Source organism: Rhineura floridana, chromosome 5 (genome assembly GCF_030035675.1).
Source record: "Rhineura floridana isolate rRhiFlo1 chromosome 5, rRhiFlo1.hap2, whole genome shotgun sequence".
Lineage (NCBI taxonomy): Eukaryota > Metazoa > Chordata > Lepidosauria > Squamata > Rhineuridae > Rhineura > Rhineura floridana.
The window spans coordinates 157,653,510-157,678,468 of NC_084484.1; the positions used below are offsets into that span (position 1 = coordinate 157,653,510).

At 40.6% G+C, this 24,959-nt stretch overlaps 1 protein-coding gene and 1 pseudogene across 1 annotated transcript in view; one reads left to right on the plus strand and one right to left on the minus strand.

Moving 5' to 3' along the window:
- The window catches only part of XPO4 (exportin 4), an 85,285-nt gene that overhangs the window by 10,034 nt on the left and 50,292 nt on the right, over positions 1-24,959 (plus strand). The window contains exons 2-4 of the mRNA XM_061628581.1: positions 5,199-5,304; positions 7,207-7,348; positions 10,522-10,660. Of these exons, the coding sequence (XP_061484565.1) occupies positions 5,199-5,304; positions 7,207-7,348; positions 10,522-10,660 (387 nt within the window). The remainder of the gene's footprint in view (positions 1-5,198; positions 5,305-7,206; positions 7,349-10,521; positions 10,661-24,959) is intronic.
- On the minus strand, positions 3,880-3,998 carry LOC133386321 (5S ribosomal RNA; annotated as a pseudogene).

Below are 24,959 nucleotides of genomic sequence, written 5' to 3' on the forward strand. Positions count from 1 at the left end.
GCATACCAGCTACGACCCCTTCTGGATACAGAGAGCCATGCTAAAGTGATCCACCAGATAAGACCACTGCATTGCATTATTCATGCTGCTGCCTTTGAAGATTTCTTGAAAACTTACTATGTGTCTGTCTAATGGCCTGTCGCAGAAGGTTATTGCTGAGAATTTAGTTAACTGCTCTTCAGTATATCTTCTTTCTATGAGACTGTGGCCGGGCTGGAGCTGTATAGATTCCTTAGAAGGGTTCCTGCTTGTAATGATTTTAATGTTCATCTGATTTGCATATTTTGACAATATAAACCTCTGAGGTAGATCATTTTGTGTGGCAGGAATGGGGAACCAGTGACGCTTCAGATGATGTTGAAATACCGCTGCCCATTAACCATGCTGGCTTGGGCAGATGGGAGTTGAGAGTCGAACAACTTTTTGAGGCCTACAGATTCCCCATCCCTGTTGCATAGGATGCTCTTTGGGCTGCATTATTTGGGTTACATAATTATTTTGAATGTAACATGCTACTTGTAATTCTTATAAATCCTTACAGCATCACAACAGCGTGTGTCACTATTGACAGAGGCCTGGTTGACTAGACATATAGTCTAGACAAAGTTTTATGAAGTTCCTGGTAGACTTGCTTTTTTTAAATATTGCTCCTCTGTCTTGTTATGACCTCTTTGTCTGTTCTTTTCTAGATAATGTTTATCAAACACTTGCTTATTTGCTCTCAAATAGCCTTCTTATTGTAGGATGTTTGCATAGGTTATTCTTTATTGATGTGCCCTTTTAATAAAACTGCAGAGCACTCATCTTTTGCACCAATAAAAATATACTCACTTATTTTTTGTCAATGTAGACATTCTTATTTCCTACTTCATTCAGTCTCTTCTCCTAAAAATATATATTCTTTATAATTGTGAGCTGGAACTGCGGGAGAAGAATTATTTATCTGCGGCCAGTGATTCATAACTCTGCAGTAATATAATAGCAAATAATATTTGGTTTGGAAGTTATCAGTATGGTTGTAGGCTCCCATTTATTTATTTATTAAATGTATATCCCACCCTTCCTCCCAGCAAACAAAAATACTAAAAGACTTAAAAACATTAAAACAAACATCTTTAAAAGCATATTAAAACAAAACATCTTTAAAAACAACTTTAAAAACATCTTAAAAAGCAATTCCAGAATAAACGCAGACTGGGATAAGGCTTGTTGAAAGAGGAAGGTCTTCAGTAAATGCCGAAAAGATAACAGAGATGGCCTGTCTAATATTTAAAGGGAGGGAATTCCAAAGGGTACGGGCCACTAAACTAAAGATCCACTTCCTATGTTGTGCGGAACAGACCTCCTGTTAAGATGGTATCTGCAGGAGGCCCTCACCTGCAGAGCGCAGTGATCAAAGTCAATCCCTCTGAGAGAGGCAGAAGGGCATGTGAGTATTAAATAGTGTACACACCGATGTCTTGCATGTTAGAAGGTAGCTAGGAGGTCATTCATAGTCACCTAGTTAGTAGAAAATTCATCTCATGTGAAACTGCTTGATTACTATAAATCCTAGAGTTCTGTGCTTCCTCATGTCTGCAGTGATCTGAATTGCTTCTTTGATTCTGAGTATGTTTTGTGCCTACTGCTTCTACAGCAAGATTCTGAGGGTATACTGTTTGTAGCATGCAATACATATATAATATTTAGCACTGATTTTAAGGTATGGTACGGTATAGTATAGCTATTTGTAATTAAGTCAATTGCCCAGTCATTTGACACAAGTTTACGCTCGCTACAGGAAACTGGTACATCTTAGGGAAGGTGATTGAGAGGGTTGTGGCGCAGCAATTGTAAGTACTCTTGGATGAAACAGATTATCTTGACCCGTTCCAGTCTGGGACTGAATCAGCCTTGGTCGCCCTGATGGATGACCTTTATTGGGAGGACAGGGGGAGTGCGACCCTGTTACTCTTACTTGATCTCTCAGCGGCTTTTAATACCATTGACCATGGTATCCTTCTGAGCCAACTTAGTGAGATGAGTATCGGAGGCACTGTTTTAGAGTGGTTCCGATCCTATCTCCAAGGTTGTTTTCTGAGAATAGCATTTGGGTGATTGTCTTTTGGCCCCCTGGCAGTTGTGCTGTGGGGTGCTGCAGGGTACCATCTTGTCCGCCATGCTGTTTAACATCTATATGAAGCCCTTGGGAGCGGTCATCAGGAGATTTGGGGCGAGGTGTCAACAGTATGCTGATGATACCCAGCTCTATTTCTCCGTAACATCTGAATCGAGACGATCTTTCTCTTTCAACAAGCCTTTTAAGTTGACCTTATCCCAGTCTACGTCTGTGTTGGAATTGCTTTTAATATGTTTTTTAAACCTTTTAAAAAAATACTTTTTTCTTTTTTAAGATGCCTTCACAGCTTTTAAAAATGTTTTTAAAGATGTTTTGTTTCAATGTATTTTAAAGTCTGTTTTTATGCTGTTTTAAAGTGGGTTTGGTGCTTTTGTTTGCCGCCCTGGGCTCCTGCTGGGAGGAAGGGCAGGATATAAATCAAATAATAAATAAATGAGCACAGCAGCACTCTTCCTCACCAGGGATTCCCAGCAACTGGTATTAAGAGGCAAAGAGTCTTGTGTTAATTGCTATGGACTGATCATAAGGTTCTGTCAGCCTTCTAATCTTGGAATAGTTGGGTTTTATGCTGGAAAGGAGAAAGGTAGGTCCTTGTGCTCAGCCTCCACAGCACATCTTTAACTTGGTTGTGCTGTGCATAACTGCTAGTACCTGCAAGCATTCCATAGGGGAAAATGTGAGGCGAGAAATAATTGTCTGTGTGAGTGAAGTGGGAGGTGTGGCCATAGCATACAATCTCATTTCCATTGGCTTATGTAGAAGATCTTTCCCTACAGATCCTCTCAGGTATTGAGATCAGCAGAGGTGACACTCTTGATAGTTTCACCATCCTCAGAAGTTTGGGTTGTGGTGGCCCAGAAGAGGCCATTCTGTGGCAGTTTAGACACACACACACACATATACACACAATATATATGCTGCAATCCAGTACACACACTTACCTTAGAGTAAGTCCCATTGAACCCAATGGAGCTTATTTCTGAGTAGACGTGTACTGGATTGCAGCCCTACTTAGGAAGTTACTTTATGTGGTGTTTTTCACTTGGAGCACGCTGACGTTACAGTAGAGGGCAGTATTTCACTACTATTACCTTGCCCTCAGCTATTTGAAAGTTCAGGTGTAACTAATCTTCAGTTTTGCAATATGGTTGTCTTTTTCTTTTTAAAAGAAACTTGCTTTAGGACAGTGTAGTGGAGGGGGAGTCTGTGGCCCTCCAGATGTTACTGAGCGACTGCTCCCTACAGCCTTGATCTTTGGTCAAGCTGACTGGGGTTGATGGGGGTCCAGCAACATCTGTAGGGGTCACAGGTTCTCATCCCTGGCTTAGTGGATGGAAGCAGAATGCCTGTGCAGTGCAAGGGCAAGCTGCTGTTCTCTTAGCCTCAATGCCAATCTGCAATATTGGATCATAATGGCCTACCTCCGGGAGATATTGTAAGGAATACTGAGCATTTTGAATATATGAAATGTTATGCACACATGCAAAACACTTTTATTATCCACTATCACCATGTCTGCATATGGGATTGGTAAGGATTTGGCAGTAACATTGGAGCATAAGATGCTTGTCCTGTAAGTCAGAGGTGGGCAGAAGGTTGAATGTGATCTATTGGTAGATCTCCAGTTGATTTGCAGCTCGTTGTTGTATGCCTTCAAGTCAGTTACGACTTATGGCGACCCCATGAATCTTTTTTGGATGTATTCATAGGGTTATCACGGTAAGAGGTATTCAGAGGTGGTTTATCATTGCCTTCTTCTAAGCCTACGGCACCTGGTATTCTCAGGCAGTCTCCCATCCAGGTACTAACCAGGCCTGACCCTGTTTAGCTTCTGAGATCAGACAAGATTGGGCGTGTTCAGGGTAGGGTGGCCATAGGTTGATTTGCAGTAGAACAGCAAAAGTTTCCAGCTTCCAGTGTTTAACAATAGAGGCAACAAAAAAGCCACCCCCACCTTCTCAAATTAGGCTGCTGAAATCAAGAAGTTTTGGGGAAAGGGCTGTAGCTCAGTGGTACAGCATCTGCTTTGCATGCAGAAGGTCCCAGGTTCAATCCTCAGCCTCTTCACGTAGGCTGGGAGAGAACCCTGTATGAAATCCTGGAGAGCTACTGCTGGTCAGTGTGGACAGTACTGAGCTAGACAGACCAATGGTCTGGCTCGGTATTATTAGATTTATATTATATTAGATTTATATCCCGTCCTTCCTCCCAGTGGGAGCCCAGGGTGGCAGTATAAGGCAGTGTCTGATGTTCCTAAAGCCTGAGGGAAAACAGAAGTAGATATGTGTGGTGAAATGATCTGCGTTCCAGCTCTAGTCCTGTTACAGGAAACAAATTTCTGGGTTGCGCATATGCCCAGAGACACCTTTGTTCCTCATTCTATGTCCTCCTTGAGCCATTATTTTGGTGGGCCTCATGGTTGTAGTGCAAAAGCAAAATAGGTCCCAGCAGTCTAACATGCCCACTCCTCCTGTGACCATGTTCTTCCATCAGCATACACACTCCCTGCTAATTGCAAAATGTGGTCTGCCTTGGGGAGAGGGGTTGGTGGTGGACCTGCCATTGGGGACTAGGTGACCTTTTGCCCCTGCTATCTCTGATTCTAAATTCTTTAACTAGTATTTGAAGTTTTTTCAGCTTTTCGCTGTGCTCTTGGCAAGAAGAGAGAATGAACTGGAAAAGTGGTGCATTGGCTTTTACTGGGCAGGGTGATCTGTTATGAGCTGAAGACTGTTGCTGCAATATTGCTGGGGAGGATTCTGATGATGAGTCACAGGCTGTCTGCAAATCTGTTTTATGGAATTTTTATGATTATATTTAAATATTGATCTGATGTATTGTTTTGTAGATATTGATTATCTTATGTATTGTTTTGCACATGAAAGTGCAATAGAGAGATGAATAAATATCATAAATAACTTTTTAGAAAACAAACAGAAAACAGCATTCAGTTAAGTGTAGTCATCTTTCTGAGCATGAAATTAGGGGGTCATCATTATCCTTAACATTTTTTTCCCACTAGAAATAGCAGTGTTTCTGGATTCCATAAATAGAAGCAAACTGTCCATTTTGTCTTTAGGCACCACCTTCCATGGTCAGTAATGAACAACGTCAGCATGCTGAGCACATATTCTTATCATTTAGAAAATCAAAATCACCATTTGCTGTTTGCAAGCATATTTTAGGTAAGTCCTAATGTGTGTATTCAGCTAAGTTTCACTAAGGAAGATGCAGCAGCCCATTATATGCCTTGCCTCCTTGAGCATAGGGTGTCTGTGAAATGCTTCTCTTTGTTTGACAAATTGGATCTGGGTTTTCAGGCCACAGTCCTAGGCAGGCTTAACCAGGGATTAAGTTTCAGTGATATTAGAGGATTTCTCAGTAAACATACTTAGGATTGCCTTTGATTTAAAGGTCAGGCTACTGATCCCTGAAAGTGAAAAAAAATGAAGTTAGGGTTCTCCAACTCCTCTCCTCTGCTAGCTGTAGTAAGTAGGGTGCCTGTTCATGTGATTCTCTATAAATTAGCATCACTGCCCTGGTATCCTGTGATGGTATTTTGTTGTGAATTGGTTGCTTTTTATGATGGTGATTTTGTTTTTAGTTGATTTTAAATATTCTTGTCTTGCTTTTCCATCAGATACCCAGTGGCTTACAATGTTTAAAAAATCTTAAAATTAAATAAACAAATGAAAGAATAACCAAACTAATATTTAAAAGAGCAGTTTAAGAACAAAAAGCAGAATCAAAGGTCTACATCACCTGGCACCCAAATTATAGCAATGTATATACCAAGCAGATTTCTGTGGGAAGAGTATTCAGAGACATGGTGCCACTACAGAATAGGCTCTAGGTCAGGGGTGGCGAACCTTTGTAGTTGCTGAACTACAATTTCCATCATCCCCAGGAAGCATGGCTCATGGGCAGGGACGATGGGAGTTGTGGTTCAGCAACATCTGGAATGCCAAAGGTTTGCCACCCCTGCTCTAGGTGATATCCAGAGAAGTCATACTCAGAAGAGACTCATGGAAATCAAAGAACTTACTTCATTTTATTGGTTTACATGGTTCTACAAATTAAACCAGAACTGTCACTAGAAGCTAAAATGATGAAACTGAGGTTATCATACTTTGGACACATCATGAGAAGACATGATTCATTAGAAAAGACAATAATGCTGGGAAAAACAGCAGGGAGTAGAAAAAGAGGAAGGCCAAAAGAGATGGATTGATTCCATAAAGGAAGCCACAGACCTGAACTTGGGTGGTTCATGACAGATGCTCTTGGAGGTCGCTGATTCATAGGGTCGCCATAAGTCGTAGTCGACTTGAAGGCACATAACAACAACAACAAACGCTGAGTATGACTGACATTGTATACCACCTTCTGTCTCTAGTCAGTTTCCACCTAGCCTGAAAAAGTGGGGGCACCCAGAGATGATGCTGTAACCTGGCCTTTTCCAACCCAGTTCCCTTTATGGAGTGCTGGCTGGGCTCGATGACAGTTGCTGTCCAAAACATCTGGAGAGCACTGGATTGGGAAAAACTTCTGTAAGCAAATGAGCATGATTAGTTTCTGGATTTTACTTGAACTTGTGAACCTTCATTTCAAAAGAAAGAAAGATGGACTATACATTTTAATATGAATGAGCAATAGAGGAGGAGAGGATTAGTGGGATGCAACTCAGCAGCCTTAGAGCAGGAGACACCATTTGCCCTGTGGGACTAATGTGTCTTGGCTCAGGTTGCTGGTTTCCTTTTTCCTGCTGACTGCAAATTGCTGCAAGTAGGAAACACAGCAGCACCTTCCCCATTTTCTTTGGTTTGTCTGTTACATGGTCATGGCCGGATATTCTTTTTTCTGTTTCTAAAACCCTTCGTTGATTCATCCTGTTGCAAATGGCTGGATGGGGTTGGGGGGGCAAAGTATGTCATGACTATTGCCATTTCATTCTGATTGGGTAAATCGTCTGTAAATGTGCTTAGTTGTGTTAACTGCTTTTTTATTGTGGTGGGTTTGCATAAAGAATGCCTTCTAGGTTAGTAGCTATGGATTGTGAACGTATAATTTTTGGATCTCTCCGGCAGAAACTAGTAAAGTGGACTATGTCCTTTTTCAAGCTGCCACGGCGATAATGGAAGCGGTTGTACGAGAATGGATTCTGTTGGAAAAAAGTAGCATTGAGTCACTACGAACATTCCTTTTAACATACGTCTTACAAAGGCCTAAGTAAGTACAAAGTATTGCTAAGATCTTTTGTAAGCGTGCCTGAATAAGGATTCTGAAAACGTCTTAAGCCTTCCTGTTCAAATAGATCAGGTGTTGCTGAACTACAACTCCCACCATCCCTAGCCATTGGCTATGCTTGCTGGTGCTGATGAGAGTTGTAGTTCAGCAGCATGTGGAGGACCAAAGGTTCCCCGCATCTGAAGCAGATGAAACCCAGTCAGTGATAAAATACGTTCTGTTAGCAGCAACAGCTCAGTGACAAGACCATGTGTTTTGCATGCAGAAGGTCCTGAGTTCAGTCCTGGACATCTTACAGTTAAATGCATTGGGTAACAGGTGATGGAGAAGACTTCCTGTCTGTGATGGAGAAGACTCCCGGCAAGCTGTTCCCAGCCAGAGTAGACAATATTTGGCTAGACAGACTGATGATCTGACTTGGTGTAAGCCACCTTCTTATGTTCATTGGGATGTCAATAACTAATTATCTTGCTCCTTTTTGTTATGAACTGTCTTCTGAGGTTCTGACCTAAAGTTGGTATTTAATGAAGGAATAAAAATTCAGTTTTATTGTCAGGTTTTCATTCATTCCTCCATTCAAATTACTCCAGAATTTTTAAAACCATTACTCTTTTTACATATATCCTGCCTTTTTCAAAACGTTAAAACCTCATGGTGGCTAGCAAAAGCTGTATAACATAAAATGGATCAAAGCAGCCAGTAAAAGAGCCTCCTTCACCTTCCTTGTGTGAGGATCTTTCCTGTACTCTTCACCACCACCTCCAGCTTCTCCAACGATTGGGAGGCCTTTCTCAAGAGAGAAAGATGTGGTGCAAGAGAGGGGAATTGCCCCAAATGAGGTGGAGACACTGTCCACTGTCAGGTGGGTCCTCTGACCGTCTGGAGAGGCTTGACTAGACGGAGGGGTTCATAGAAGATTACAGGAGTGGCAAATGGTACAGAAAGGATCTTCCAGTAATGGTCTTTTGAGTATAATTGTAAAGTTCAAAGACAGGAAAAAGCCTATAGGATCGCTAGTCCTCCATTTGGTTTCATCCACCACGTATTCTCCCAGTTCTTAAAAATGCTTTAATGGAATCATTCATGGAATTTCATTTAAACTTTTTCTCTCTGCTTATGTTTGACTACAGTTGCTACAGTTCCTTCTCCACCTCTTTGAAATTTTCAAATTATTTTATTTATTTATTTATTATTTGATTTATATCCCGTCCTTCCTCCCAGCAGGAGCCCAGGGTGGCAAATTCCAGCTGTATGCTCTCCAGCTTCAGAAGTTCTTTTCTATCTTTCTGATTAAGTTAAATGCACCGGATTTAATCTTTTTTATGATTTAATATTACATTTGTATTTTCTTTCCTTCATAGAATTTTCTTATAATATGTTTCTAGCAAGGTACAGATTTAGGCAAGATTTATCTCTTGATAGTTTGAGGTCAGATTATACATTTGCAGTTTTGCTCAAAGGAAAAAATCAGTATGATTTCTGTGACCTCTGACTACAGCAGACTCCCAAGTGTGCAGTGCAAACTAACACCACAATCCATTGCATTGTAACTCGTAAGTAAATCCCACTGAATTTAGTGAGAACTACTCCTAAGTAAGTGTTTAGGATTGCCGCCTTAGTCTCTTAAAGCACTTGCACAAAATTGTAGGTTACATTTTATTCTCGTGCCCTTGCAAGCAGCTGAGACAGACGGGAAATGGGACAGAGAGACTGAAAAACATACAGATTTTTCTAGCAACCTCCAAGTAAATGTGTTTAGAATCAGGTCCCATTGATTTCAGTAGAATTAACCTCCATGTAAGCAATTTTAGGATTGCAACCTTACTGGTAATAAATAAATCCAATAGATACCTAAGCACCTTGGGGATGCTTAAAGGAACAGAACTTCCTTCATCTTAATTTTTAGTGTCCAGGTTTTGAACAAGAGACATTACAAAGCAATCAACTCTAATGATTGCCAGTACATAAAAAAGTAGGGCTCTGTCAAATCAAGCAGACTATGTAGCCTGCTGAGAAAGAAACATAAGATTTAAACTAAGACAACATTATAACTTATTTCCAGTTCTAACATCCAGCTCCAAGTATGGGAGACGTGGGTGAAGGGAAGGAAGCTGAAGAGCTTGTTTTGTATCCAACACAGCTCAGTGGTCTATAGCAAATAAAGTGCAGCCTGATCCTGTGCTGTTTACCTGGATGTAAATCCCAGTGTGTTCAGTAGGGCAGACTCCCAAATGTCAGTGCAAACTAACACCACAATCCAATGCCTCACAAGTAAATCCCATTGAATTTAGTGAGAGCTTCTCCTAAGTAAGTGCTTAGGATTGCTGCCTTAGTCTCTTAAAGCACTTGCACAAAACTGAAGGTTATTCTCTGTTGTGCCCTTGCAAGTGTTACATGTGATATTTTATCCTGAGTTTGTGCATGGTGAAGTCAGTTCTAGCCTATGTAATCCCACACTAAAATAAAATTGTTAGCATTTAAGGTGCCTCAAGATTCCTGATGAGTTGATAACGGCAGACTAACATTGTTACTCCTTTAAATTTGTGACCTTTAGTGTTCGATAAATCATTAATTTTGTTAATCACATCCATGCAAAGAAGAGTGTCTATATAACTGAACAATAATTTAATTTATTTAATATAGATGTCCTTTTAGTCATAACTGCTCCCAAGGCAGTTTCCAATAACAAACAATTCACAATAAAAGTCTTACAATAAATCTGAAAACCGGTAGGCAAAAAGACTAATCAGATACCTGTGAAAGCAGGACTAGAACCTAATGCTTGACACAAAGAGATGGTATTATCACTTTAATTTAATTCAGCCAGATGGATGCTATTTCTGCTACTTATAATAGTCATGGGAGTTATAGACCACAGAGGTTGAAGAAGTTGGATATCCTTGAATTGACTTAAACATCTCTTAGCAGTTCTAGTTAATATCATAAATGACACACCACGGTTTACGCAGAAAAGAACCAGTCTCAAAGCAATAGCAGACCAAAACAATTCAACGGACATGCAGGGCATGGATTGAGTCAGTCTGGTCTGACCTTGCACTCCAAGAGCAGTACACAAGGATTTTACTTTAATTGTTAGATGGTTACCTTGGTCAGTGTTGATTCTGAATACTTGTTTTTAAAAAAATTATTTGCAGCCTCCAGAAGTATGTACGGGAGCAGATATTGTTAGCAGTAGCAGTAATAGTGAAACGAGGGTCCTTAGACAAATCAATTGAATGCAAGAGCATTTTTCATGAAGTCAGCCAGTTGATAAGCAGCGGTAACCCCACTGTGGTAAGTTCTTGAATTTTTAAATTTATTTTAGCCTATCTGCAAAAACCTTTCCTCACAAGCTTAGATGGTTAAAACCTTAATCCAGTTAGTTGCAGTGAAACCTGGTCTACATGTACAGCGGAATGAGGTTGCAGAGTAGACTGTGTCTCTTCAGACTGCATCTGAAAAATCACGTTTGACTTCCCTGCAAGCAAACGTTGGCACAGCAGGAAGTGGACTGGGATGGAATTCCTTTTTCCTGATGTGCTACGGTTTTACTTGGCAGGGATGTTTAAACCTGTAGTCGGCATAGTTTACAGCCCACTCTACCACTTCATTCTGCTGCATGTGTAGGCCCGGCTGGAATTGCTGCTTGAGGAGATGTTTGCCATTAAGTGGGAAAATGAACTGGCAACTGTGAAATACATTTAGTTACAACATGGGAATAAGTTAAATCTTAATACTCTGGTACCAAGTGAGATCAGTATGTTTGAACTCAAGTATGGTACAAACTATATTTTTTTATCCTTGTGATTCATTGTGGAGTTCTCCATCAAATTAATATGTGACAGCTTTGTTGAAATGTTAAGACCAAAGCACTGCACTTGTTTGAAGAGCCACAATAGTTTGATATCAAAGTGGATTTTCCGTTAACTGGCATTGATTTCCCTTGCACACAGTTCAATTTACATCTGTCCCTTGCTGGGTCCTGTCTATGATTCAGCTGTTGGAATTGTCTGAGGAAAGACCTTTTCCATTCCCTGGGGAAGTGTTGTGGTTGGGTAGAAGGGGGTGTGTGCCGGCACAGAACTGAAAATGGCAATACAAAATTTACTCGTGTTACATTCTTAGAATCCGATGAGGAAATGTCCTCCACTCTCTCATGAAGCTCTAAATAGATTTCCAGTACCTTATTTCCACTTGTGCCTTTAGAGTTCAATTCCATAATTCCATACGCTAAGCCAGAAGATAAGGTTTAAAAGGTTCCATTGTGGAAATAAGTTATCTATATTTCACACTGCAACCTTTCACAGTTAAAAGCCAAAGAAGTTGAAATGCTTATCTACAGCAGCTTGTCCAAAGATAAGGTTTTTTGTTGGTTCTCCCCAGATAAAATTGGAGCTACCGATTCTTATGTGCCTAGTAACAAAAACCATGAAGGGGTATAGCAAGGAGTAAAGCAACTCATGTTACAATGCTACAAAAAGTACAGATATGTATAAAACCCAAACCATGGCAACTTACAATCGTATTTTGTTATTTAAATCCAGATTTCACCTTTGGCAGCAGATTCTTCTGTGATGAATTGTTTCATTCAGAACACAAACAGCTGTGTGACTATGGCTGTGTACACACCATGCATTTAGAACACCCCGTCTAAGAATCCTGGGAACTGTAGTTTGTTAATGGTGCTGGGAAATGTAGCTCTGTGAAGGGTAAACTACAGTTCCAGGGATTTATCTTTTTTTTGGGGGGGGAGATGTGCTATAAGTGTATGGTGTGTCTTCAACCCATATTTTGCCATTGTGTTTTTTAAACGAAAGGTTATTTTCAGATGGGAAATATAAGTCTTTGAAAAGTGTAACATTGGAGGGCTAGAGCAAGATGGGTGTCCACTCCTTCCCTACTCCTCTCCATCCCCAATTTCCTGTTTGGCCAGCAGATAGCTGGAGCCTCCAGCTTCCTCAGTTCCAAGATGCCACATACCTCCTCCCATTTTGCCTAACCCAGCTTTGCTTCATTCTTGATATATTCTCTCTATATGTGTCTGTCTGTCCTACCCTTCATTTTATTTCTCAACTCATGATTAATCATGCTGAAAATGGAAATGGACTGCCTTCCACTCGATTCCAACTTATGGCAACCCTATGAATAGGGTTTTCATGGTACGTGGTATTCAGAGGTGGTTTACCATTGCCTTCCTCTGAGGCTGAGAGGCAGTTGACTGGCCCAAGGTCACCCAGGGAGCTTCATGGCTGTGAAGAACATGTTAAAAGATCGAAGTCACTTGAAATTCTAGGACAGGTGCCAAGCTCTCTCCCCTTCCCCCCCCCATTAATGGTGATTATTCTTTTTTAAAAAAGATTGTTGAGAAAATTCAAGATCTATTTCTGTTGCGTCGTTTTATGTGGTGTGTGTGGTGACTTATTCCACTTCCCAGTCATAATTTAACAATAATCTGGACAAATTTACCTCACCTTCTCTATTCTTTGAGCAGAGGAAGAAGGAAGTTTCCTTTTTGGTTTTGCCCTCCTGTCGTGCCCCAGATACTGTGATCAAAAACAAGTTACTATTTGGATTGTGTGAAATCACTGGGAATAATTTTATGAGCATTCATGAATGCTTGCAGGACCCCATTGCTGTAATGCAACCAAATTAACTTTCCCCCCCTCTGTGACTATTTTTTTAAAGTAAGATGCACATCTTGTATTTTTTAATATTTTTTTTATTTGAAAAGCCAATAAACAAAAAATAAAGATAACAAAAGCTGGGTATTACAATTGGTCTAATACAAGATTAATTGAAACAGAAATAATATTCTAGCATTGTGCCCCAATATAATACGAATCTCTTGTGGTATGACTGAAGTCTGTCCTTCCCATCACACCAACAATCATAGTGTGGCCAAGGGACACTTTCCCCACATAGTGGTCCTAATCATGAAATGTAAGTTTATACTCTTATACAAGTAGTGGTAATAGGAGCTTAGGAAGAGAGCTATCTCACCAGTTTCTCCTCTCTTGTATTTTATATTTTAGAGTAGGGGTGGAGAATCTCAGGTGTGGGGGTCAAATGCAGTCCTCTAGGCCTCTCTGTCAGGACTCCCCCCAGCCCTACCTTTCATCCTCCTTTTGAGTGATTTTGGCTGGCTGGAATGTGTCATGGAGCTGTGATAATGCTACTTGACTGCCTAGAGATGGAGGGTGCATGTGTATATGGAAACCTCTGGTTTTTGCATGGCTGGAATGTTAGCCCGTTGTACCAAGGTAAAAGTCACATCAGTTGCTCTGCCCACTTTTCCCTCTGGCCCTGTCCGTCACTGGCATGGACCCCCTAGGACATTATTCATGAGGTAGTGCAGCCCTTGGACTGATAATGGTTCCTCACCTCAGTTTTTAGTGAATGCCAGGCTGGAGTGGGAAGAGAAGCTTTGTAGGACAACAATTGGGGTAACAGTTGAAGAGGCCTCAGATTTGTACCATGCAAGAACAGCCAGATAAAAGAGCACTTCCAAGTTTTTGCCAGTGAATCAAACAAACCCAAAACAAACTGTGGGGACTGGATTTAAAAGAGGATTAGACAAATTCATGGTGGATATACTGTCAGTGGCTGCTAACCCTGATGGCTGTGTTCTATTTCCACTGTCGAAGGCAGTATTCGTCTGAATACCAGCTGTTGGAAATCACAGTAAGGGAGAGTGCTGTGTTCTCAGGCCCTGCTTGTGCATTTCCCATGGACATCTGGTTGGCCACTGTGAGACCAAGATGATGCACAAGGTGGGCCACAGGCCTCATTCAGCAGGGTCTTTTTCTTATGGGTAACTACTGTACTACAGGCAATTTTCTGAGGCAGCTCTTTAGACAGTTCCCCAGGGTTTGGAAGCACATCTTGCCACAAAAGCTGATCCCCTCATGAATTAGTCAGTCTCCACAATAAAGTAAGTTTATTGAACAGAAAGTGCTTTAACATATGGAGCATATGCACTCAAGCATAGCATTATACAGTAGGGCCCCGCTTTACAGTGCTTCGCTTTACAGCATTCCGCTAATACAGCGGTTGTGAATTGTAGAAAGGCCCTGCTTTATAGCGCTTGTTATTTTATTATTTATTTATTTGTTTTATTTCATTTTTAAACCGCCCATAGCGAATAGCTCTCTGGGTGGTGTACAAAAGATTAAAAGTACAGAAATACAAAATATCACAATAAATAAACTGAAACAAAGAGATTTAAAATTGTAACATTAAACGCATTAAAATGCCTGGGAGCATAGCCAGGTCTTAACCTGGCGCCGAAAAGATAGAAGCGTTGGCGCCAGGCATATTTCTTCGGGGAGGCTATTCCACAATTCGGGGGCCACTACAGAAAAGGCCCTAGATCGAGTAACTGTCCTCCGGGCTTCCCGATGGGTTGGTACCCGGAGGAGGGCCTTAGACGCTGAGCGAAGTGACTGGGTCGGTTCATAGCGGGAGAGGCGTTCCACAAGATACTGCGGTCCCACGCCGTGTAAGGCTTTATAGGTCAAAACCAGCACCTTGAATCTGGCTCGGAAGCAAATAGGTAGCCAGTGCAAACGGGCCAGAACAGGTGTTATATGCGCTGACCGGCTGGTCCTCGTCAGCAGTCTGGCTGCTGCGTTTTGCACTAGCTGAAGCTTCCGAACTGTCTTCAAGGGCAGCCCTACGTAGAGCGCATTACAGTAATCCAACCTAGAAGTTACCAGAGCATGAACAACTGAGGCGAGGTCATCCCTGTCCAGATAGGGGCGTAGCTGGGCTACCAACCGAAGGTGGTAGAATGCATTCCTTGCCACCGTGGCCACTTGCGCCTCCAGAGACAAGGAAGGATTGAAAAGAACCCCAAGACTATGAAAAAGCTTGTTCCGCTTTTATGGCGTTTTTTTGCCGCCGGGCACCATTTTGGTCAATGTAAGTTAATGGGATCCACTTTACAGCGGGGGTCCGGAACGTAACCCACTGTGTGAGCGGGGCCCTACTGTATGCAAATATGTGCATTTATAATTACATGGCTGTTACATACTGAATCTGAAATAGATACAATGTTACACGTGTTGAATATTTCTTCTTTACAACTGGAAAACATTTTCTCTTCCTTACAATTGAAAGTAGGCTTTTTTTAACCATTCAAAACGTTGGTAAGAGCTCCCAGGGGCCACATAAAATTAATTTAGAGGTCTAATGCAGCCCCTCCGAAAGAGGTTTACACATTTCTGATTATTCAGACAGCCCCCTGGTGAGCTTCAAAATGCATTTGAAACAAAGGAGTCTAAAACACCATTCGTCTTATGAGATGAGGAGGATAGACTGCATTGCGCCCAGCACTGCCTCAGTGAATTGAGCCCCAACCTTTTGCACTATAGCCTACATTAGTCTCTGATGGACAGAGCTTCTGCTGAAAGGCCCATGACTAATTTTAGTCAGCTTAATTCATGTTTTCCATCACTGATTCCAAGATGCTGAGGAAATGTATGTAGAAGAGACTCTCTTAACCACAAATGCCTTGGCGCTGTATCCTGGTACTCTTTCTGCTTTGGCTATTTGAAGGATTCCCCTTTCTGAGACCTAGAGTGCAGCTATATCACACTCTTTATGTGTGTGTGTGCTTTCAGCTGCCTGTGGAGCTGCCTCGTATTAATATATAAAAATAGTCTGTTCAACATGTCAGACACTACTTCTAATGTGTTGAGTGAGCTGTGTACTCATGGAAAGTTTCCCACCAGAGAAGGAGGGAAAAAGGTGTTCCGGATGGGCTGTGGAAAACATTGGAGCTGTTTGAAATCAGCCTTTTAGTAAAGGATTGCTATAAACTGCAACTAAAAATGGATTCCCTCACCCAATAAAAAGTGTTCTAGAAAAACAAATCAAGATTTTTAACACTTTGGAATTGAACAAAATGTCATGTCAGATTTGTTAAAAACTGGACTTAAAGAAAATGTCATTCAAGTTTCAATAAAAACTTTGAACCAGCTGTTATATTTTGTGTACAATGAGTACTTTATTAATAACATGAGAGAGATCAGCTCAGTTCAGCCATAACAACAATCCATGTTTTGGTGCTACAAGAACAAGTCTTGTTCTCCTTTTCCTCTCTTGTACTCTTTGCAGAAGTTTTTACTACTTTTTCTCTTGCACTTGAATGGCAAACTATGGTTTACACCTACCCTCCAAACCAGGGTTGCAACCCACTGTTTGAAGCTGGTTTGTATTTTGCTTTGGAATGGCAGCACAACCATAGCCTGTCTATTTCACTGCAATGGTTTGTGGAAGTTTGTGAGAATGGCAAGAGGGAGTTCTTTGTGGGATCTGATCCTGCACAGATCAGCGTTTAGAAAACTTATATCTTAGAAACATTGTTAAAGGTGTCCTAGTCCCTGACCTCCGAGCAAATGTATAACAAAATACCCCTTTGAAGCGGAGCATACAAGAGGGTCTAAAAACAAGCAAGTGGCTTCTTTATGTATTGGGAAACAGTCCAACCAGTTTTGGAGGGAAACTGCAGCAGCAGCATCACTGGGCAAAGCTATCTCATTTCCTATAGATAGAACAAACTGGAATTGGGGACCGTTAGAAATCTTGCCAGTGGCAATATGTTGTTGTTGTTTATTAAATTTATATCCTGCCCTTCCTCCCAGTAGGAGCCCAGGGCGGCTATCAGTTGTTGCTGTCAGTGAAGCAGTCAAGAAGTGCTAAGTATGTAAAGTATATAAGTGAATATATGTCTGAATAAAGGAAAGGGAGTATAAAACCTAAATGAGCTGACTCCTAAAAACTTTCCATCCAGCAAATGCCTAAGGGTCATGCCCATACCTTTTCTTCCAAAAAGAGTCAAATTTTGAGTACCTTGAATTGGGCCCAGAAACAAATGCAGCCAATGCAGCTGTTTTAGATCAGGGTTTACGTGAGTTTAAATGAAACTGCAGCCAGTAATCTGGCTGCTGTGTTTTGGACCAGTTGAAGCTTTAGAGCCCAGAGTGCATTGCAATAATTCAGTCTGGAAGTTACCAGAGTATGGAGTACCACTGCCACATCTCTGTCCAAATGGAGATATAGCAGGTGAATGAGCCAGAACTAGATCCCAGCCACTGAGGCCACCCGAGCCTCCAGTGCCATTGTTTTAATCCAAGACCACTCCCAGGCTACAGACCTGTTCCTCCGATAGGAATGCAACCCTGTTCAGAACATGTCATCTTCCCACCTTCTGGACCTGAGAACTTGGAACACATAACATCTCTATCCTTTCAGGGCTTAGCTTCAGTTTATTGGCCCACATCCAGCTCATCACTACCTCCAAGCATTGATTTATCACTTCAACTGCCTTTCTTGATTCAGATAAAGCAGAAAGATAGAGGTGGGCATTATCTGCATATTGTGACATCTTACTCCACATCTGATGACAGCTTCCAGTGATTTCAGATAATGTTAAATAGCATGAGGAACAAGATGAAACCCTGCATGACATCGCAGGACAATTCCCATGGCATTGAACAGTGGTCCCCTCTAACTACTTCTGGAAATGTCTCTTGAGATAGGAGTAGAACTACTGAAGCACAGTACCTGCAACCCCCACCTCCCTCAGCCGCTCCAGAAGGATACTGCGATCGCATCAAAAGCCACCAAAAGGGCAAACAGAATGAGCAGGATTATACTCCCCCATCTCTCTCCTGACAAGTGTCATCAACCAGGGCAATCAAGGTGTTTTTAGTGCCATGATCGGGCCCAAAGCTAGACTGACATGGATCTGGGTCAGTGATCCCCCAACTTTTTTTCCTCACGGACTACTTGAAAATTGCTGTGGGTGTTGGCGGATGGCTTAATGATCTTTCTGCCTGTCACAGCAATTGTTATGTGCTGTACCAGATGCTGTATGATTTTAATAGTAAATTTATGCGTTTATTTTTTCTATTTTATTTTATTGTATTACAATTTGAATTCCATGCTAAGTTTTATCATCTAGATGCATTCCTTCACCGCCGGGCAGCTGTAATTGATGTAAAACTTTTATAAATTGGCCCTGGAAATAGTCCAACAGCAAACGAAAGCCAAAGGTCTCTTTGCGTAAGCTCTTCCTCTCTGTGGTCTGCATTAATAACGTCTGGGTGCTTTCCCCCTCAACTTGGATGTTCCCCTTGTAAGGGGAAAGGGAAAGAAATTTGCATCGCCCACACATGGATGGTACAATGAAACCCCAGATAGTAAAGCAGGTAATTTAACAGAAAGATAAAAAAGCAAAGCGCAGTTCAGTAAGGCACCTACATAATAGCAAATATCAATACATGTAAATATATATAGACAACCCAATGCATTTTCTAGATGTGTGGCCAACTATAGCCCTTGTCAGGCATTAATTCTCTTGTTAGTCAACAAGAAGGAAGGCAATGGTAAACCACCTCTGAATACCCCTTACCATGAAAACCCTATTCATAGGGTTGCATAAGTGGGGATCAACTTGTAGGCAGGCCATTTCCATTTAGTCAACAAGGGAGTAGGGAGCAGGGACATGCCAAGTAACCTCACCCCTGGTCTTTGTGTGAATGGTGCAACTGTCCATTTTATTCCAGCAGGCAATGGTTTAAGCAAGCATTTCTGATTTTATGATTAATTTTAACTGATTTTCTCTTACCTCTTTTGTACACTGCTTAGAAACTACGGTGTTAAATGGTGTATAAATTGTTGAAATAAATCAAATAAATGTACTAACACTTGGCTCATAATATGCCACTGCAAATTCTCACCATGTTTGGTTGGCATCAGCCTTTGGGAGGGATTGAAGGTAGAGCCTGACACTGATTTTATGCCTTCTGCATGAAATTTTACCTTTGTAGTCCCTTTAGTGTATGTGTGTGTGTATTGTATTTTATGTATTTTAATTGTATTTTATGTATTTTAAATTTATTTTAATGTTTTTGTGATTTTACAATTTTATGTTGTACATGTTTGATTTTATTTTTGTAAGCTGCCCTGAGTGCCCTGTTATAGGGTAGTAGGGCGGGATAGAAATATTTTAAATAAATAATAAATCGGCATAAATTGCAGCCACGGTGAAAAGCGGTTGAACAATCTTTGCTTGGCTGCATGCCTTTGGATGTGTAGATGTAGTTAGGGAAAGAGGAGAAGCCTCATATTTGTCTGGACCATCCAGTTATATCCTCTACCCTTCGGCTTTCAAATACATGGGGGCCAAAGCTTATTCTGTTTATGGGCCCAATTCAAGGAGCTCACACTTGTGTTTAAAGACCTAAACGATTTAGGCCCAAATATCTGAGACTGCCTCTTTCCCTACAGGCCCTCTTGGGTGTTGAGATTGGCAGAAAGGGGCCCTCTTGGTAGTTCCATCACCCTCAGTAGTTTGGGAGGTGGCCCAGGAGAGGGCATTCTCTGTGACAGCCCCCAAGTTGTGGAATTCACTCTTCACAGAGGTGCATCTGGCATCTTCACTGAACAGCTTTTGCTGTGTGCTTTACCCTGGCTTTTGACACTTGAGTTGCATATTTTTAGGACCCTCTGTAGTTGTGATTGCAACATGCGTTAAATAATGTGTTTTATATTGTTGTGACTTAATGTGGGAATTACTGGTGAAGGGCAGGTAATAAATTATTATTATTAATATTATCAATCATCGTCATCATCATCATCCTGCATCCTGTCCCTTCTAGAATGCCATCCCATTAATTTTAAACAGTTTTTAATATTGTATTTTACATTGTTGTGACCCGCCCTAGGATCTTCTGGTGAAGGGCAGGTAATAATTATTATTATTATCACATCATCATATTTTAGTATTATATTTAATATTAATATTATTGTTATGAATAATAAAAAGCTTTTGTTCTCTTCAGTACACTACAATAAAAAGAGGAACTGAAATATTTACTCGCATATCCCATTAAAACATTTTTTATGCAGCCCCATATTAAAACATGGGCTATTCAGGATCTAACACCTCTTGAGCATTTGTTTAAATCTTTCACTCTGCAAAAATGTTTTCTTTCAAAGGTTGAGAAGCTTCTGTTTGCTGGTATTTCACCTCCTCTGCCTTCATATGTGCTTGCCTGGGGATCTGACCTGAGTGGGAGAATTGAACCTGAGCAATGGGAAAACATTAGGGGCTTAGTAGTTATGTGCAGACATGCTCAAGATGCAGTATAACATCATGAATGGGTTGTAGCTAATAACTTTTAGAGAATGCAAGTGTTGGAAACAACGTGGACAGCTAGGCACATTCTTCCATTTGTGATGTGGGACATGGTGCTGGCAAAAACGCATGGTAGTTTTCAAATGCACAGTGGAATAAGAGCTCCAAACTTTTGCTGCTGCATGGTATTCATAGTGACAATCCACTGAGCTTGCATAGAAATTTGCTATTCTGCTTGTTCCTGGCAGCTAGAAGTGGCCTAGGTGAGTGAAAGGTTTTCACTTTCTCTCCAGCCATAAAGACTGGTAGTGTCGTTCCTATAATTGACTTCTGTAGGAAAGTCATTACTGATGGTCATTTCTACTTGGATGACATAGGGTTATAGTGCAATAAGGTTCTAGTTGGAGTAGACACATTGAAATCAGTGAACCTAAGTTATGTCTGTTAATTTCAGTGACTCTACTCTAAATATGACTAATATTAGATACAGCCCATAGTTTGGTATGATAAAAAGTTGGGCACATATACGAGGATGGCTGGTGGCCATTTTGGCTTCTATATACGGTCTACCCAATTTTTTTCACTTTAAACTATGTCTTTTGTTATAAGTTTTTGTGTCAGGTTAGGGAGTGAGGACTCAGAAGAGTCGATAGGCTTTTTATGGTAAATGGTGATTTCCCCCCCTTCATGTGAAGTCTTCTGAAGAAAAAGAGAAATACACGCAGTATAAATGCAGAATTCTTCGATGACTTTAGCTCTCGACTTTGAGCTCCTTGGAGAATGAGATATGAATACTAGAAAAATAAAATAAAGGTTAATGCTTTCTTGATCTGTTACACTAGTTTCCTGTATAAACCAAGAAAAATTACTAACCTGACTTTTTTGTACTAGCCTGCTTATTTGCCTATAGTTATCACATTTGTTTATTTCTGTTTATAGATTGCTTCCCAAATTTTTTCTTGAAGTGATTTCATAATAAAAATGCCAGCAATCACAAGAATTGGACAATTTCATATGTAAAAACAATTTCAAACCCACTAAAGATACAAATTGGGTTTATTTGGACAATCATATCTGGACACCCTAAGCTGAGAAATAAATGTCCAAGCACAGTTGTTGTAACTGTCAATGGAGAAACTTATCCAGTTAGCCATTTACCTCTTTATTGCCTTGCACCTACATACTTATTTCCTGATTTATGAACTTGAATTTGTGTGTGTGTGTGTATCCGGGGTGGGGGAGTGTTATTTGTTTGGTCTGTTGTTAATTGTACTTCTTGACATGCACCTTTAATAAAATTCTAACTAATGTTTACAAAAATTCTCTGTGAAGTCATAATTCAATTATAATGAAAAGCTGCTTGTGTAAGCATTTGCTCCAGCTTTGTAAAGCCTGTGAGGATTCTCATTGACTTGAGTAGCAGCTGGATTTAACTCCACAGCATCTAAACAGTACATATAATTCAGGATTAACTTTCTTCTGTTAACCTCAGGTATGCTAAAAAAGAGAAGCCCTATTTACCGCTTGTACATCTGACAAAGGTTGTATAAGGACAAGGACTTAAACAAAGAGCCACTTGTTAAAGTAGCTGTTCTGGAAAGTGCTTTGCTTCCAGAATGCCTGTTACTTCCAGAGCTCCCTTGTTTCACTGTGTCTACTTCCTCCCACTGTATTAGTTGTAAGTGATTCTTGAGTGATGTTATCAAATACTTCCTATGCTCTTAGGCATCAGTTAGCAGTGACAATATAGATTTCACAGAAGCATTTGAGAAGAACAGCAGCCCTAGAAATCTTCTCGGCAGTATCTGGAAATAATTTAAGACACCAGGATTAGCTTCATATGCAGTGATAACACAACTATAATGTCTTGGCTGTAAGTGCATTGTTCCCTTTACTTTCCTCTAGACATAAAGAGGAAAACACACACTGGCATTCTTCAAAGGGATTTTATTGTTTTCTGTTTTGAGAAGCACTTGTAAAGGCAACCGGTCAAAGCAAAGCTTTCCTTAATGTGCTGGTGACTGGGTGCACATGTCTGGTGGAGACACAGCAGTTTTAGCTGCTGAAATTAATTCTCTGATCAGATTCTGTATTTTGGACAGGTGTGCACCATCCCCTCTATTTTCCTAAACAGTCTTTGAACTCTTATGCCTTTCATCCTCTGTAACTTAACCACTCTTAAATAAAGCGGTGCGTGTATTCCTCTGACAGTCCCAGACACAAGTGTGAAATCCCTTCAAACATTCATTATGGCTTTAACGTTAAATTTAAGCGACATTCTTTTTGAAGGCACGAGTCACACTTTTGTAAGAGCGCAGTAGCATACACAAATATTCACACACTGCTATTTCTTGGTACAAGAGTATATCCATATTTTTTGTTAAGTGGTTTTGTTGGGTTCATTAGATCTTAAATTTAAGCAACAATAATAATAATTGCTTGGAACTACTTTTCTTCCGCTGGGTGTCTGATTGCCCATTTAAGCTGTCTTAGCGCATTCTCACTGATCTTCTATTAGAGCAGCTGAAAGTCTCTTTTAAGCATGGCAAACTTTTATAAAGTATATTCCTGGTAGTAAAGCCCAACTGGGGTAAGTGCCAGGCTATTCTAAGAGACAATTCGCTCTCCAAACAAGAGAACTATTTTATTTTGTCAGATGTGGTTATTGTTTGGGTATGTAGTTTGTTCATGTGGTGGAACTAATGAAATTTCTGGCGCGTGAGACAAACTGATTTAGTGAGGTACACTCTTTACTCGTATGAAGTGAATGCTCTGTCTCCAGTTACTGAAATTTTGCTTTTAACCTGATTATCAAAAGCAGACATTTTTGCCAACTTTTAATGTCAGGTATTTCTGAGTCTAATCTGATGGTACAATTGCTATGGCAGATGTAACATTCTGAAATGCAAGCATAGTTTAGACTTAACATTTTTTGTGAATTTGTGCGCTTCCATCCCCCCTCTTTGCTTTAATCATGGGGTAGCATATGTTTGCATTGGCACTAACCATGCTTAAACATAATCAAGGTTTTCCTCTTAGCCAGGGCTCGACATGAGTTTGCAAACTATGGTTAGGAAGCAATTCTAGTTGGTGTTAACCATCATTGGGGTTAAAGTCAACCTAACTACACCACATGGTTAAAGCAAATTATGGAAGGAAGAGACCTTGTGAGTGGAAGGAGAGAACATGTAAGCTCACAGCACACTCTGATCTTGGGCTGCAGCTCAGTGGTAGAGCATCTGTTTTGCATGCAGAAGGTCCCAGGTTCAGTCCCAGACATCTTCAGGTAGGGCTGGGAAAGAACCTGCCTGAAACCCTGGAGAGCTGCTACCAGTCAGCTAGATAGGCTGGATGGACCAATGGTCTGATTCAGTATAAGGCAATTTCCTGTGTTCCTGTTTTGCCATGGTTAGTAGATCAGGAAGATTACACCTGCATCAGTCCACTATACTGATGTAAAATGCTACTGTGAAAATTAAAGCAACGATGGCTGCTATGAAATTGAAGGTTTGGAATCATCTAGGGTATTGTTTAGAGTATATGATGGTATAAGGCAAAGGTAAACCTGCTGCCCAGCAATTAAATTAGTTAAAATTTATTTTTGTAGTAACTATCAGGCGGTGAGCAAATTCAGAACATTGCATGAATCCATACGTTGGAGTCAACCCATACTGTGGAGTCAAAGCCATAACCTGCATGCATTGCAGCAGCAGACAATAAGAAATGTATTTCCAGAAAAGGCAGTAAAGTTTTTTTTTAATATGGAGTCCAAACTCAGTATTGTAATCTTCCACTAAATTCTGCTTAAATGTGTACTTCACATAAAAGTATCTGTTCTTTATTTTGCTTGGACTGTCTGGGGTTTATATAGTTAGGAAGAATGTTAATTTTGTGTATACTAGCTGAGATAACTAGCTGTCTGTGGGGTCAAGGTACCGACATCAGAGGCATTTCTGAACAAAGATGTTGCAGTTGGTGGGTGGATGGCACTACTGTCAGCTGTTGGGTGACCTCGCATAAATAGTATCATCACAACTTTAATCTTTCGGGTGTTCAGAGGTATTGTGCATATTTCCGTTTAACCCCTGGACACTTGCTGGCATGCATGACCCTTTAACAATTCCTGTTCCTCTGTCCATCCTTGGCACCTTGGCTCCAAATAGTCTAGGAATAAAGCCAGTCGTTTTATACATCTATTGTGCACACATCCATTGTGAAGAATGAAACAGTGAAATATGGGACTTTTTATGGCACATGTAGAAGGTGTATTAATAGGTGGCCCTTGTAGAAATGGATGTTGCAAGACAATCACCGAGAGTACTGTTTGGTACTTGAACAGTTTTCCTTGAGCATAAAAACTTGACTTATTTGGAACAAGATGTACACACCTTTGATAGATTCCTCCAGAAGATTTACATACTTTGTGCATTTGACAATTTTAGATGATAT